A 16,008-nucleotide genomic window follows, 5' to 3' on the forward strand; every position below is an offset into this window, starting at 1 on the left:
TTCCAGGATAGGCTCCCAAAAACCACAGAGAAACCCTGTCTCGAAAAACCAAAAAAAAAAAAAAAAAAAAAAAAAAGAAACAGTAATTGCCAAGACTTTACATACGGTGCTCTCATCCACACTCGAGCAGAGTCAAGAAAAATTCCGGCCATGCATGGTAGCACAGGGCTTTAATCCCATGATGCAGAGGCAAGAGGTGGATCTCTGGGAAATGAGGCCAGTTTAGTCTAAATAGTGAGTTCCAGAAGCCAGGGAATACACAGTAAGACCCTGTCCCTCAAAAAGGAGGTGAGGAGAAGAATAGGGTGTGGCTCAGTGGGTTAAGAGCACTGGCTGCTCTTCCAGAGGAATCAGGTTTGATTCCCAGCACCCGCATAGTTGCTCACAACCATCTGTGACACCAGTTCCAGAGGATCCAATATCCTCTTTAGAACTCCTTGGGCAGCAGGCATATAAATGGTGCACAGACATACATGTAATCAAAACATCCATACATATATATATAAAATAAAAACAATAAGATTATTTTTAAAAAAGAAAAATCCCTTTTTAATAGATTAAACAACACTATGAGAACTTATGCCTACTTGTATGACTGCTGGTTTGAAGAATTTGGCTGAAAAAGAGCCTGTTCAGAAACATCAGAACCATGATGGATCCATTTGTATCATTTACCTCCTTGTTTTATTTCTGGTGCTGTGATAAAACACTGACCAAAAGCAATCCAGAGGAGGAGTTTATTCACCTTACAATTCCAGGTCCCAGTCCATCACTGAGGGAAGTAAAGGCAGGAATTTGAAGGGAGGCTTGCTGGCTACAACACACAGCATCACTTCTGACTAAGGTACTCACTTTACAGGCAAGACACAAGAATGCTGCTTTCTCGTTGGCTTGCTTACACTTTCTTATATGGCTCAGGACCACTTGCCTAGCAATGGTACTGCCCATAGTGGGCTACGAACTCTTATATCAATTAACAATCAGGACAATCCCACAGACATACCCATACGCCAATCTGATCTGGGCAATTCCCAACTGAGGCTCACTACCCTCAGATGACTCTAAGCTGACAGTTAAAGCTATCCAGATCTGCAAGAGTTGTCCTCTACCCCATAATACATAAAATAAAGAAGAATTACCAGGTTGGTGGTGACATACCTTTAATTGCTGCACTCTTGAGAGGCAGAGGCAGGTGGATCTGAGTTCAGGCCAGCCTGGTCTACAAAGTGAGTTAGTTCCAGGACAGCTAGGGCAATGCAGCGAAGTCCTGTCTCAAAAACCAAAAGAGTCAACAGTTTCTTTTTTGTTTTAGAGACAATGACTCAGTATGGTCAGAGTGGCCTAAAATTTGCCACGTAGCTAAGGATGAGTCTGAACTTTAGATCCTCCTGCCTCTACCTCCCAGGTATTCAAATTACAGGTGTGTACCATCACAACAAGCTAAGAATGTAGTTTCAAATGTTAACTGGGTTTCTTTTTTTTCTTTCTTCTTCTTCTTTTTTTTTCTTTGGTTTTTCGAGACAGGGTTTCTCTGTGGCTTTGGAGCCTGTCCTGGAACTAGCTCTGTAGACCAGGCTGGTCTGGAACTCACAGAGATCCGCCTGCCTCTGCCTCCCGAGTGCTGGGATTAAAGGCATGCGCCACCATCGCCTGGTTGGGTTTCTTTTTTTTTTTTTAAAAAAAAATACTTTGTTTTGGGGCTGGAGAGAAGGCTAATCAGTTAAGAGCACTGGCTTTTCTTTCAGAAGACCCAGGTTCAATTCCCAGCGCCCAGCACCAATACTGCATCTCACAACTGTCTGTAAATTCAGTTCCAGGGGACCTGACCCTCTCACACAGACATCCATGCAAGCAAAACAGCAATGCACAGGAAAAATAGTTTTTTAAAAAATTTGTATGTGTTATTAGTGTTTTTCCTGGGTGCGTATGTGTACCACATACATGTAATGCTCAAGGAGGCCCAAACAGGGCATCAGATCCTTTGAATCTGGAGTTACTCAGTTGTTAAACCTTAGGCAGGTGCTGGGGACCTGGGGTACTCTACAAGAGCAACAAATGCTTTTTATCCTCAGACCTCTCTCTCCAGCCCTGACAGCTAGGTTTCAATCTGGGTCTCATTTTACTTAGCATTCTATAATTCTGTACCAACTAATAACTTCATCTTCTACATTCCTGTTTTCCAACACAGCTAAAGCCTGGCAGGAGAACCCAAAAACTCCATAACTGAGCCTTGAGTAGAACATTAAAGAACACACACAGAGGCAGAGGATGCGGTTCAGTAGGTGCATTGCTTGCCTGGTACACATAAAGCCCTAGGTTCAATCTCCAGCACCGCAAAGCCAGTTGTGACAGCAGAAGCTTATTAATTCTAGCTTTCAGGAAGTGGCAGGAGAAGGGAAAAGGCAGAGAGGCAGTCACAAATCAGACTGCGAGATGAGAATGCCTTACTGAGAAAAGGGACCAAGCCACGTGGCTAACCACAGATAAGAATTATGGGTTAAGTTGTAAGAGTTAGTGGGGTGGAGGGAGGCAGCGTTGCACACCGTTAATCCCAGGACTTGGGAGGCAGAGGCACACGGATCTCTGTGAGTTTGAGGTCAGTCTAATCTACAGAGTGAGTTCCAGGACAGCCAGGACTAAACAGAGAAACCCTGTCTCAAAAAAAAAGTTTCTGGTAGACAGAGATTGTACCCAGTTGAAGCACTAATAAAAACTATGACAACAAATGACTATACAGTGGGATTGGGTGGATGCCCCTCTTTCCCTTTTCTGACATCTGCATCCTTAAGGTCTTTTAGCTAAAGTAATGCCAAGTGAATCTTAAAAATTCTGCCAATTGCCGGGCGATGGTGGTGCACGCCTTTAATCCCAGCACTCGGGAGGCAGAGGCAGGCGGATCTGTGTGAGTTGGAGACCAGCCTGGTCTACAGAGCTAGTTCCAGGACAGACTCCAAAGCCACAGAGAAACCCTGTCTCCAAAAACCAAAAAAAAAAAAAAAAAAAAAAAAATTCTGCCAATTAAATTTGTAGTTCTAGGCTAGACGTAATGGCTCATGCCTTTAAGCCCAGTATGTAGAAGGTAGAGGACAGCCTGGTTTATATACAGAGTTCCAGGGCAGGACAACACAGTGAGACCACATCTCAAGAAAAAGAAAAACAACCTGGACAGAAGCAAGAGAGAGTTAGAACACCACTCCTATACTTGGTGTTTTGAGGCAGGGCTTTACTCTAGGCTGTGTGACCTGAAAGTTAACTCTTAGGATTCACAACAATCTCCCTACCTCAGTTTCCTGAGTGCTGTGATTAAAAGAAAGAGCCATTATGCCTGATAATGTTTTTTAAATAATTATTTATTATGTATGCAATAGTCAGTCTGTGTGTATGCCTGCAGGCCAGACCCCATTACAGATGGTTGTGAACCACTATGTGGTTGCTGGGAATTGAACTCGGGACCTTTGGAAGAGCAGGCTGCTCTTAACCACTGAGCCATCTCTCCAGCCCATGCCTGATAATTTTAACAGGGCTCCCCCCAAGCCTTGAACTGAGACATTAAAAATAGTAAACTGCACACAGTTTACTTTAATTAGGTCATTATACCATGAATTCAGTCTTTTAAACGATCAACATCTTCAAGCTAGCTCTTACAGACAGATGTCCCTGTTCTATTTAACAGAGAGAAATAGACAACCCATCTGAGATAACAGCTTATTCTTGGTCCCGGGAGGCAGCTGGGGTTCCCCTTACAATCAGCTTGGGAAGACAACTGTCTCCTTTCCCTCCCAACTCCCAAGCTAGGTTAGAGATAAAACACACTCTAATGTTCCTAATCTAGCTCAGCAATAAGCCTTCCATTTAAGAGATATGCCAGAAGCAGTCATGACTTTCTACAGCTAGATTTTGAATAGTACTGCATCAGCACTGCAGGCTGAAGATGCCAAGCAACAGTGACTCCAGACATAAAGATATATTCTGTGTATATCAACATCATTAATACACGATTTAATAAGATAAGCTGACTGTAGTTTTGATTTTTGCATTTAGTACTCACATTCCTCAAATTTTCCCCACATTCAAGACTATAGTTAAATTTGCACCTGGAATAGGCCTTGAAGAGGAGTAGAGTGGTGGAGGGAGGGCTCTCCAGGCAGAAGCCAGCTGCCGAGTAAGATGTGACTCAGAGGGAGAGGGTAGTAGTTACCATGGCATTCTCAGGAAGAGGAACAGGGCTGGGATCAGATGGCCACAGGAGAGGCCCTTGGCAGTTTCTCCTTTCTAACAAGAACTTGTAGGAGGCAATTAAGAGGAGACCTGGCAGAAGAGATCTGGCTTGTTAACTCCTTTTGTTCTAACGCTCCAATTAACATTTAGATTTTGTTTGTTTAGGGTCAAGCTCTGTTCTGGGTCTTGGTAGGTAAAACAGAATAAAATATGCTTCTTCCTGGGTAGAGTTCATAATTTTCATAAATTATGTTATGACAAAACATGAATGAGGGTGGGTATATCTCAATGGTGGACAGAACCTTTCCTTACCATGCACAAGGCTCTGGCTAAATATCCGAAACCAGAAAAGAGAAATGAAACAAAATCCTGTAATTAGTGATGAGAACAATATGGTAACAGAAGTCACAGAGTACTTCATAAAAAGGGACTCTAAGTGAGGACATAAGAACATGGTCTGGCCGGGCGGTGGTGGCGCACGCCTTTAATCCCAGCACTCAGGAGGCAAAGGCAGGCGGATCTCTGTGAGTTCGAGACCAGCCTGGTCTACAGAGCTAGTTCCAGGACAGGCTCCAAAGCCACAGAGAAACCCTGTCTCAAAAAACTACACACACACAATCTAATTATAAGAAATTAAGATGTTTAAAATATAGGCTGGGGGCTGGTTATATGGTTCAGCAGGTGAAAGTGCCTGCCATTCAAGCCCATGACCTGAATTAGATTCCAAAACTAACGTAAAAAAGGAAAAACTAAAAAACTAGCAGAAGAACTGAATCCACAAAGCTATCCTAGATCTACTCACACTGATACAAGAATTAACACACACATTCTCATTCTCTCTAATAAGTTAAATATAAATCTTTAAGATCTTAGAATAGATGGGTGGTGGTAGCACTTGGGAGAGGCAGGCAGATCTCTGTGAGTTCAAGGCCAACCTGGTGTACAGAGTGATTTCCTGGACAGCTAGGGCTAGTACACAGAGACACCCTGTCTTGAAAAAATAAATAAATAAAACAATAGAAACATCCTTAAAATAAAAAGAAATAAACTTTATAAATACCCCAAGAGTGAGGAATAAAGTGTGGAAACTGACTGCTTGGGGAGGTGGTTGGAGGAGACTCTGGTGCAGAAGCTTCTGTAGAGCACGAATGGTGGCAGCAACAGAGAAAGTCAGTCTGACCAGGGAGAGGAAGAGGGTTTCACGTGAAGATACAGGATCTTTATAGGGTAAGTTAAAGGCTTCAAAGACTGTAGGGGAATTTGAGCAGAAACAGGAAACCGGGGAACTACCATAGCCCAGGCAAAAGATGATGGTAGCCTAGAAAACAGAGCACAGGGAGGGTATCTGAACATGCAGAGGACTCAAAATTAAACCCTGAGAGGAACCCAACAAACATTTAGATATTAGGGAGAGCAGAAAAGTAAAGAAGAATCAAGCATCTAGTATGCTGAAACAAGAGGCTCAAAGAGTTTGAGCCATTTAGACTAAACAGCAAAACTCTGACTCAAAAACAAAACCCACAAAGCAAAAAACAAACAAACAACCCAAAAACCCTGCAAAATCACATCAGGTTCAGTGGTGGATGCCTACAGCCTTACAGTCCGGACCAGCTTCTTGAGAGTTAAGGAAAAATGACTGCTTGGCTCCAGGAGTTCTGGGCAGGAGCGTGCTATGTGGATTAGCATCAGTATCACTATGATTACACTTTTACCTTAAACCTGTGGGGAGTGAGGAACCACCAGTATGCCTAAGGAGAAGTAAGGTAGTCCAAGCTGGGAAAAACATTGATAAAAATAGATCCTCCCCCAAAAAGGCCAGGGAGGGAGATGACTCAACCAAGAAAGCACTCACCTTACAACCATGCACACAAAATAACCACATAAAAATGCAATGAAGTTGTTTCTTTTCTTTCTTTCTTTCTTTCTTTCTTTTTGTTTGTTTGTTTTTCGAGACAGGGTTTCTCTGTTGCTTTGGAGCCTGTCCTGGAACTAGTTCTTGTAGACCATGCTGGTCTCGAACTCATACAGAGATCTGCCTGCCTCTGCCTCCGGAGTGCTGGGAGTATTTTAAAGACTAAAAAGGAGCAGCTAGCTTAAGAGAGAAAAATTCAAGAGCCAAGTATAATACAACAGCTAAGGGGACAAAGCTTCAAGGAGTAACTGCATTGACTAAGAGTATCCATTGGATTTGGCAACATTGTAGCCACTGTTGAAGCTATCAATTTTGATGAGCAGTTAGAAGAGAAGTCAGTCGGGTTGCTATTGACTAAAGCGTCAATGAAAGGTAAGAAAGTTGAACTAGTATAAGCAGAAAACTATAAAACTATAAGAATTAAAAAAAAATTAGATGGGTGGCGGTGACGCACGCCCTTTAATCCCAGCACTCAGGAGGCAATTAAAAGACCGAAGACTTACAAACTGTCAACTTCAGTGTTCAACGGTGGAATAAACTTTTTCCCTGAAAAATTAATTTAACTCAGCACCTTCTGCACAGTGTAGCATAATACTCCCTTGCTGGGGAGGGGCCTGAAAATTTGTAGGCAGTTAACGGTAGCTGGGGGGAGGGGCTCACGTGATCCCACCAATCCTAAGGATCTAGAGCAATTCATGGTTGCTGGGGGAGAAGCACATTTTCTTTAGTGTTGTAGCCGAGGTTTCTCTGAATAATCCCTCACGTTCCTGTAAGTAACACTAAATTAACTATTGAACCACACACATACACAGAAAAATAAATGAAAGTAATGGGGGATTGTGAAAAAGGGGATCATCAGAAATGGGGTGTGTGGAGGAAAATGGAAAAAAGTACCCTACTACTTTTGATACTACAGTGACTTTCCGTATAGGTATTATAGGAGATCTGCCTCCTAAAAGAAACTAAGCATCAATTCTTTCCGTAACACAGGGAAACAGCTTTTCTTACTTAAATTGAGTACCTGATGTCAAATCAAGAATACAGATTTCGGATTCAACAACCCATTCTGATATTTATGGTAGGTCGCAAGCATTCGAGGAACTGAATTACGCAGAATGGAGGGTTTCAGGCACTTATATACAAACTCGCATCTTTCGAAAGTGTTAAGGGACTCAGTCATCCAAGGGGAAAAAGTTCAATTATTCAACAATATGAGAAGAGCTAACATTCAGCACAGTACACCAGCCTCATGGCTGAACCATCTTAAGTCCGGTAGGATCCAAACGCGCGGAATAACTAATCTGATCACCTGATGCCAAGTAAGAAACCCTTAGGTCTCTTCTAGTCCCAATTTTTCGTGTGGCCCAGATTCCAGAATCTGCGGGGAAGATGGGATCCCAGAAAGCCTGTTGACTCAACAAGCAACGCCAGTTCACAGGTTCCAGGTGGTACTGCGTGGGGGAAAGGCCTGGAGACGCTGAGCAACCACGGCGCTTTCCTGTCCCTTTGCCCCGGTAGATCAGGAAAGGCCAGGGCACCCCAATGCCTCTTCCCTTACCGGACTAGGCCCTGGGAGCCCGGCTCGCTGCGCACACCAGAAACGCTCTCCCGGCTGAGCTTTACCTGCTTAAGGGCCGCTGTTTCTCCGCTGCTTTAAGCTCCCACGGAAGAAAATGGGGTCGCCTAACCGAGACTGGCAAAGGATAGTAAGGACCCGCCGCAAGGGCCCTCCGCGTCCGCAGCCGCCACCACTACCACCACCACCGCCGTCGCCGCTGCTACGTAAACGTGCTACGTCACCTCCGGCTCTCTGTCACTGGGGGTGGGCGGGCCATTTCGTGCTCTCTTTTCCCCTCCCGTGGCTAGCGCTCTCGTCTCGAGCGTGCGAACGGTAACCGAAGGAAGGCAGCCGCCACAGAGCAACCAGAACAAAGCGGATTCCCAGGTCACCCAGCCGCTCGAGCCAGAGGAACCATAAAGATTCAGGTTAGAGTGGCTTCATTTCCTCCTTGTCGTTGTTCCGCCCTTAACTTCCGGTTCCGGGGAAGGGCTAAATTTTCTTGGATGGTTAGGGGCTCTCGGATCTAGGATGGCTGTCTTGTCGCTTGTGTTGTTGGGTGGTTTATGGAGCGCTGTGGGAGCGTCGGATATGGCTGTCGTTACTTGCGGCTCCGTGGTGAAGCTACTCAATACGCGCCATAATGTCCGACTGCACTCTCACGACGTGCGCTATGGGTCAGGTACTGAGGGGAACCAACCGGGGTTGGGTGGGCTGCCTAGGCCCGGGGAGCCCCGAAGAGGCGGGGCCTCAGGAGCTGAGGGCGTGGTCTTGGAAAGTTAAAGGTGCCCTAGGGAGCTGCTTGGCGAGGACGATCGAGTTGCTAAGGGAATTTAGTCGTAATGTTAGTTTTTGTTTGATGAGTTATGCGTTAAATGTGTCACATGTATACTTTTCAATTTTTAATAATGTGTTGAGAAAGACAGTAAAGTTACTTTCGCAGGGAAAAAATAGACTCAGAGGTACTGCTCAAAGCCTTCCAGCTAGTGAATGGTGGGTACAGGGTTTAATCCAATCTGCCCAGGTTTAAAATCTTTCAGGGTCCATGGGCTGCCACTATTTTGTGCTGGGAGAAGAGAGACATATAGAGCCTGACAGCATATCTTGAATCTCTGAGTTTTAGACTTGAAAGAGCTCGCTCTTTGGTTATAACCCTTGGTCTTATACTTGTTTTTTAGCTTAATAACTTAAGCTTTGACAGGGATTGCAAAGGAAAGTCTGCTTTTTATCATATGCAATTTATGCTAAGTATTCGTGGATTCATTCATTCAGCATAGATTTATTTATAGTTTTTAAGATTTATTTATTTACTACGTATACAGCGTTTTTTCCTGCATGTATGCCTGCAGGCCAGAAAAGGGCACCAGACCTCATATAGATGGTTGTCAGTCACCCTGTGGTTGCTGGGAGTTGAACTCAAGGCTTCTGGAAGAGCAGTCAGTGCTCTTTACTTCTGAGCCATCTCTCCAGCCCCTAAAGAGCCTTTTTCGTCTCTCTCCCTCTCCTTCTCTCTGTCTCTCTCTCTCTTTCTTTCTTTCTTGTGTGTCTAGTATTGTTCTAATGGCAGGTGTGGTGGCCGATATCTGTTATCCTAGCACTCAGAAGGCTCAAGTGGAAGCGTTGTGACTTAAAGATCAGCCTGGATTACATAGGGAGAGCTATCTCAAAACAACACAAAAGACGTTCATAAACAGGGACTGGAGCGATAGAGAGTTAATAACACTGATTCCTTTTCAGAGGTCTTAAGTTCAATTCCCTGGATCACATGGTGGCTCACAACCATCCATAATGAGATTTGGTGCCCTCTTCTGGCACGCAGGCACATATATAGGTATATGTGATAAATACATCTTTTTAAAAAAGAGTTCAAAAGCTGGCTAAATAGCTTAATGTTAGATTATTTGCCAAGCATTCTAAAGACTCTAGGTTCTTGGTGGGGGAGGAGGATAAAAGTCATGAGATTCGGCTGGGCGGTGGTGGCGCATGCTTTTAATCCCAGCACTCGGGAGGCAGAGGCAGGCGAATCTCTGAGTTCGAGACCAGACTTGTCTACAAGAGCTAGTTGCAGTACAGGCTCCAAAAGCTACAGAGAAACCCTGTCTCCAAAAACAAAAAACAAAATAAAACAAAAAAAGTCATGAGATTTAACGTGAGATGTAATCAAGATAATTTGAATGACTGATGATGGTGGATGGTATTTGCTAAGAGAGGAACTCACCCTTTTGGGTTAGTCTGTGGTTCCCACCTCTAAGAACCTGTCTGACCAGTTTAGTGCAGGAAATGTATAGTCATCATTGGGATATCTTTATATTCCTAGCCACTTTATTCAGGAAACACCTACCTATACGCCAGGCGTATTACATTTTAATTTAATCTGTTTCCTGTTTTGGATCTACTAAATTAAAATGGAGTTAGAAAGAGGCCTAGTAGACTTCAAATTTCTCCCGGTGGTCCTTATGGGTAGTCAGATTTTGACACCATGCTCAGTCTGAACCTTAGGAGAGGAATCTGATGCAGAGTTAGGTACAATATTCTGTAAAAGCTTCGTTGTTTTTTGAGACAGTGTCTGTCTAGCTCTGGTTGCCCTCCTGCCAGGAACTCAATATGTAGACCAGACTGTCCTCGAACACACAGCACCTTCCTCTGCCTCCTGAGTGCTGAGATTAAAGGCTTTATTTTTAAATTACATTTCTCCAGTGTGTGTGTGTGTGTGTGTGTGTTTGGATGCATGCTTGCCACAGTGCAAATGTGGAAAGCAGAGAAAAAAGCATTGTTCTCTCCTTCTATCTTGTGAATCTTAGGGATTGAATTCAGATTGTCACTCTTTACCAGCTGAGCCATTTTACTGCCTAGATACAACATTCTTGTCCAGATAGTGGTTGAAGCTATATGAATAGATCAAATTGCTCAGAATGAGCTCAATCTGAAAAATTACAGTTACAGTAAATGTTTCTTGAATTACTTTATCTGGACCCCTAAGTGTTTAGGAACAGATTAAGGCCAGATAGAATTCTAGCTACTCCCAAAGAATAAGGAGGTCTCCAGAGGAAGTCTAGTTGAAAAAAAAAGTGAAAAATTAAAGAGACGATTAAAATGTAGAGAACAGTGCTGGAGGGATGGCTCAGTGGTTAAGAGTACTTGTTCTTACAAAGAATCCAGGTTCAATTCCTTGCATCCACATGGTTAACTTAACTCTAGTCCCAGGCTATCTGGCTCCCTCTTCTGACCTCTGTGGGCATAAGCATGCACAGACAGACATACAGGCAGGCAAAATTCACAAAAGTAAAGTGAATAACTATCCTCCCAACCCCAAGACCTCCAACAGGAGGACAAGTGGGTTCCAAGCAGTGTCAGTATCTTTAGAGAGTATAGCCTTTTCATAATGGTGGACACCAAGCTTTCCGCACACAACAGCAGACCTAGAACCTGTTTTTCTTTATACTCTGGTTATTTAGCATCCTGTCTCTTGATTTTGCTGAACTCATCACAGTCTCAGAGGATCAAATTCATATGCTTGTCCAAGACCTTACAGATGCAGTGAAGATTTCACAAACGGCCATCTCACAGGACAGGTCTCATTCTGTAGTCAACCAGTGCAGCGTGATCTTCTTCGCTGCCGTCCTGGCTGCTCTTCCACAATAGCCAGTGTTTTGAGAGTGAAATTTCAAGATCTTAGTATCTAGGGAGGCTATAACTGAGGGTATGATGTAGGTTTTCTTAAAAACAATGCAGGTGGGCTGGAGAGATGGCTCAGTGGTTAAGAGCACTGACTGTTCTTCCAGGGGACCCGGGTTCAATTCCCAGCACCCACATGGCAGCTACAACTGTCTGTGACTCCAGTTCCAGGGTACCCAACAGCCTCATATAGACATACACACAGGCAAAACACCAATAAACATAAAATAAAAATAAAAATTTATTTTTTGAAAAAATGAATGCAACCTTGGTAGAAGCTTTACCTAACAGTGGATGGGTCATTGATTTTTCCCACTGCATTGAAAATAGCTCTTCAGACTCGGGAGGCAGAGGCAGGCGGATCTCTGTGAGTTCGAGACCAGCCTGGTCTACAGAGCTAGTTCCAGGACAGGCTCCAAAGCCACAGAGAAACCCTGTCTCGAAAAACCAAAAAAAAAAAAAAAAAGAAAAAAGAAAAAAGAAAATGGCTCTTCAGAACCAGGTATCAGGCATCTCTCCAACTGCCTTTCCTCTCTGCCTTTTGTTTGCTTGCTTGCAGGTAGTGGGCAGCAATCAGTGACAGGTGTAACCTCTGTGGATGACAGCAATAGTTATTGGAGAATACGGGGGAAAACAGCCACAGTGTGTGAAAGGGGAACCCCCATCAAATGTGGCCAGCCCATCCGACTGACACACATCAACACTGGTCGAAACCTCCACAGCCACCATTTCACGTCACCTCTTTCTGGAAACCAGGTGAGGGGCATGCAATGGATTATTCCTGCTGTATATGTCAGGGTTCTCTAGAGTCACAGAACTTACGGGATGAATATCTGTCGGTCGGTCTGTCTGTCTATGGAAATTTATTGGAGTGACTTACACGCTGCAGTCCCAACAATAGCTAGTTATGGATGGGAAGTCCAAGAATCTAGTGGCTGCTCAGTCCCATGAGGCTGACTGTCTCAGCTGGTCTTCTGGGATCCCAAAGAAGGAATGGATGTGTTGACGAAGCAAGGGCAAGCAGATGATGAGCAAACCCTTCTTTTTTCCATTGTCCTTATATGTGTTTCCTGCAGAAGAGGTAGCCTAGATTAAAGGTGTGCCTTCCAGCCTCAAGGTCTGGATTAAAGGCTTGATGTCTTCTTGCCTCAAGATCCGGATCACAGGTGTGCCGTCCATTTCTGGATTATAGTTCATTCCACTTATATTCAAATTGACAACCAAGAATAGCCATCACATCTGCTCTGTCTTGCCCAGTTGACTTGTTTGATCTCTTGGTTCTTAACTCCTTCTTTCTTTTCTTACTTTCTTCCTTCCCTCCTTCCTAAATATGAGACATTTCACAAACTTGTGTGTCCTCCTTGAACAGGGGCCATGCTGATCTCTGTATCATTCCAATTTTAGTATCTGTGCTGCTTAAATGAGCACATTAACCCTTTGCTGTCTAGGTATAGATGTTCTCTTTTCTGCAGACTTGGAGAAATGACTCTGTCTCATAAGTGTGAAGAAAATTGTTTCTGGTCAGAGTGGAGACTTTACATCTAGACCAAAACACAGAATAGGGAGGAAAGGTATACATTAGCATACCATTAAGTTTTGATGAATATTACAATAAAGCTATTGTTTCCAAATTAATGATAAAGGGTCTTGCAGGGCTGGAGAGATAGCTCAGAGGTTTAGAGCACTGGCTGCTCTTCAGAGATCCTGAGTTCAATTCCCAGCACCCACATGACAGCTTACAACCATCTATAATGGAATCTGGTGCCCTCTTCTGGCCTGCAGGCACACATGCAGACAGAGCACTTATACATAAAAAAGAAAAAGATACCACCAAGCCATCTCTCAAGCTCCATCTCTATGCTGCTTTTGAAATCTCATGCTTTCAGGCCCTCCTCAGTGACTCCATTGATCCTCTGACCCCTTACTCCAAACACAGGTATTTTTTTATTGTAGTTGGTGTGTGTGCTGTGTGTGCGCGAGAACAGGTGCAAGCCTGCTGAGGTTAGAGGACAACTTGCAGGAGGAGTTGGTTTTCTCCTTCTACTATGTGGATCCCAGAGACCAAACTTAAGCAATGAGTACCTTCCCTACCAAGCCATCTCTCTGGCCCTTCTTTTAACTTTCCTTTTTAACTCAACAGGATTTATTCACTATCTGGGAGGAGGCCAAAGTTTGGTATCAGAGTGTTGATTGGCTGGTTTCTTTGGGACCTCACTTTGCATTTGTAGACCATCTACCCTAGTTTCCCCTGTAACTTAATGAAGCAAATGTGCTACACTTTTATTTTAAAAATTTGTTCAACAGATTGGATACGGTGGTGCATACCTTTAATCCCAACACTTGGGAGACAGAGGCAGGATAATTTGAGTTTGAGACTAACCTGGTCCACAGAGTGAGTTCCAGTTCAGCCAGGGCTACACAGAGAAACCCTGTATCAAAAACAAACAAAAAAGCAAAAAACAAACAAAATCAAACAGCAACAAAAAAGAAAATCCAAATTTGTTCAACAACAGTCACAGTTTGTTTTCTGTTTTTTTTTTTTTTTTTTGGATTTTTCAAGACAGGGTTTCTCCGTAGCTTTTGGTTCCTGTCCTGGAACTAGCTCTTCTAGACCAGGCTGGCCTCGAACTCACAGAGATCTGCCTGTCTCTGCCTCCCGAGTGCTGGGATTAAAGGCGTGCGCCACCACTGCCCGGCTGTTTTCTGTTTTTTTATTGTAATTTTTTATTATTATTATTTTGGTTTTTGGAGGCAGGGTTTCTCTGTGGCTTTGGAGCCTGTGCTGGAACTAGCTCTTGTAGATCAGGTTGGCTTCAAACTCATAGAGATCTGCCTGCCTCTGCCTCCTGCATGCTGGGATTAAAAACATGTATTGCTACTGCCCGGCTTATTTTCATTTTTTTCATTTTATTTTTTTTCTTATTGAGTCATGCCCCACCTTTGAAATCTAACATTTTCCTCATGGTGAAAGCTGTGAGAAAGATCGCAGCTTATTTACTTGGCAACAGGGTAGAGTCTCTTATAACTTAGGCTAGCCTTAAATTGCTTATGTAGCTGGATGATCTTGAACTCCTGACCCTGCTATCTCCACTTTCTCAATGTTAGGGCTGTGGGTGTGCTCTATCATCTGAACTCAGGTCTTCCGCTCTCCAGAGCTGACTGTCAGATGTGTTAATGTTGCCACTTTCTGTCTTTCAGGAAGTGAGTGCCTTTGGCGAGGAAGGTGAAGGTGACTATCTGGATGACTGGACAGTGCTCTGTAATGGACCTTACTGGGTGAGAGACGGTGAAGTGAGGTTCAAACATTCTTCCACCGAAGTTCTCCTGTCTGTCACGGGAGAACAATATGGCCGACCTATAAGTGGACAAAAGGAGGTACATGGTATGGCGCAGCCAAGTCAGAACAACTACTGGAAGGCCATGGAAGGCATCTTCATGAAGCCCAGTGAATTGTTGAAGGCAGAGGTCCATCATGCAGAGCTGTGACTCTAAATCCTCTGTGCCACTGTCACCACACAGTGTTTGTAGATGTCTGTTGCTGCTTTGCCCTTGGAGCCCCACTCCAGGCTCTCTGAGATGAAGGGGCACTGTAGGAAGCAGGGGCTGCATTTGGGCCTGCAGCCTTCACACTTGAATTGGTCGCTCTCCCCAATTTGGTCAGTTCTCAAGAGAGGACCTGTTCATGAGGGCAGAGATCCTTTCGTTCATGTCAGTAAGAGGAAGCTGAGGAACTTCCCTCCTAGCTGGGGATTTTACTCCTCTGACATCATGGATTGCTGACTTGTCTGATTTTCCCCTAGTTTTCTTTTTCCAAAATGATAAATAAAAAAAAAAAAGAAAAGAATTTTAATCATTGTTTGGTCATTTATTAGGTGAGCTATTTCTGGATCTATCTGCCTGCTAAATCCTCAAGTCCTAAGACTTTCAGAATGCTGGGAGTCTTCGCTGTGGGCCATTTTAGAGGTTTATTTGCATATAAGCCTTTTCTCTTTGCTCCTTCAGTTCTTCCCCAGCGCATCTTTACTGAGTAAGGCCTTCAGAGTTCTGCATGATATATAGCCAATGACATCCTCCTCTGGATCTATTATGTATTGTGGAATAATAGTTCAAGATGTACATTTGTTTATGCTGTGAAATATTTGTTTAATGATGCAAAGATGTGTTGCCTTTTTTTTTGGTTTTGTTTTGTTGTTTTGTTTTCAAGACAGGGTTTCTCTGTGTAACAGTCCTAGCTGTCCTGGAACTAGCTCTTGTAGACCAGGCTGATCTTGAACTCACAAATACACCTGCATCTGCTTCCCAAGTGTGGGATTAAAGGCATGTGCCACCACCGCCTGGCTGTGTTGCATTCTTTTATGCTGCTTTTATTTAACTCTGTGAACTTGTGTTACTTTGCCTGTCTAAAACACCTGATTGGTCTAATAAAGAGTTGAACAACCAATAGTTAGGCAGGAGAGGGATAGGCGAGTCGGCCAGGCAGAGAGAATAGGAGAAATCTAGGTTCCCAAAGAGAAGAGCCAGAAGAGGAGAGGAGGACAGCAGGGGCCAGTCACACAGCTAGCCACGGAGTAAGGAAAGAAAGATATATAGAATAAATAAAGGTAAAAGCTCAGAGGTCAAACATAGTTAAAAAGAAACAGGGGCT

The 16,008-nt window shown here is 43.8% G+C and overlaps 2 protein-coding genes and 1 non-coding gene across 4 annotated transcripts in view; 1 reads left to right on the forward strand and 2 right to left on the reverse strand.

Annotated features, from left to right (window-relative positions):
* Nucleotides 1-8,107, reverse strand: part of Supt6h (SPT6 homolog, histone chaperone and transcription elongation factor) — a 39,503-nt gene extending 31,396 nt beyond the window's left edge. The window contains exon 1 of one of the 2 annotated variants that reach the window (XM_057773671.1): nt 7,754-8,107. The gene's annotated coding sequence lies outside the window, so the exon portion shown is untranslated. The remainder of the gene's footprint in view (nt 1-7,753) is intronic. The other variant, XM_057773670.1, reaches the window with a different exon arrangement.
* Nucleotides 8,108-8,172: 65 nt separating this feature from the next.
* Sdf2 (stromal cell derived factor 2) lies at nt 8,173-15,713 on the forward strand. Its single transcript, XM_057773672.1, has 3 exons — nt 8,173-8,370; nt 11,923-12,119; nt 14,562-15,713. The coding sequence occupies exons 1-3, from the start codon at nt 8,220-8,222 to the stop codon at nt 14,847-14,849; spliced, it is 636 nt and encodes a 211-aa protein (XP_057629655.1). The 5' UTR covers nt 8,173-8,219; the 3' UTR covers nt 14,850-15,713.
* Nucleotides 12,688-12,791, reverse strand: LOC130878935 (U6 spliceosomal RNA). Its single transcript, XR_009057541.1, has one exon. It is a non-coding gene; the product is annotated as a U6 spliceosomal RNA (small nuclear RNA).
* Nucleotides 15,714-16,008: the final 295 nt, after the last annotated feature.

This window comes from Chionomys nivalis, chromosome 7 (assembly GCF_950005125.1).
Source record: "Chionomys nivalis chromosome 7, mChiNiv1.1, whole genome shotgun sequence".
Classification (NCBI taxonomy): Eukaryota; Metazoa; Chordata; class Mammalia; order Rodentia; family Cricetidae; genus Chionomys; species Chionomys nivalis.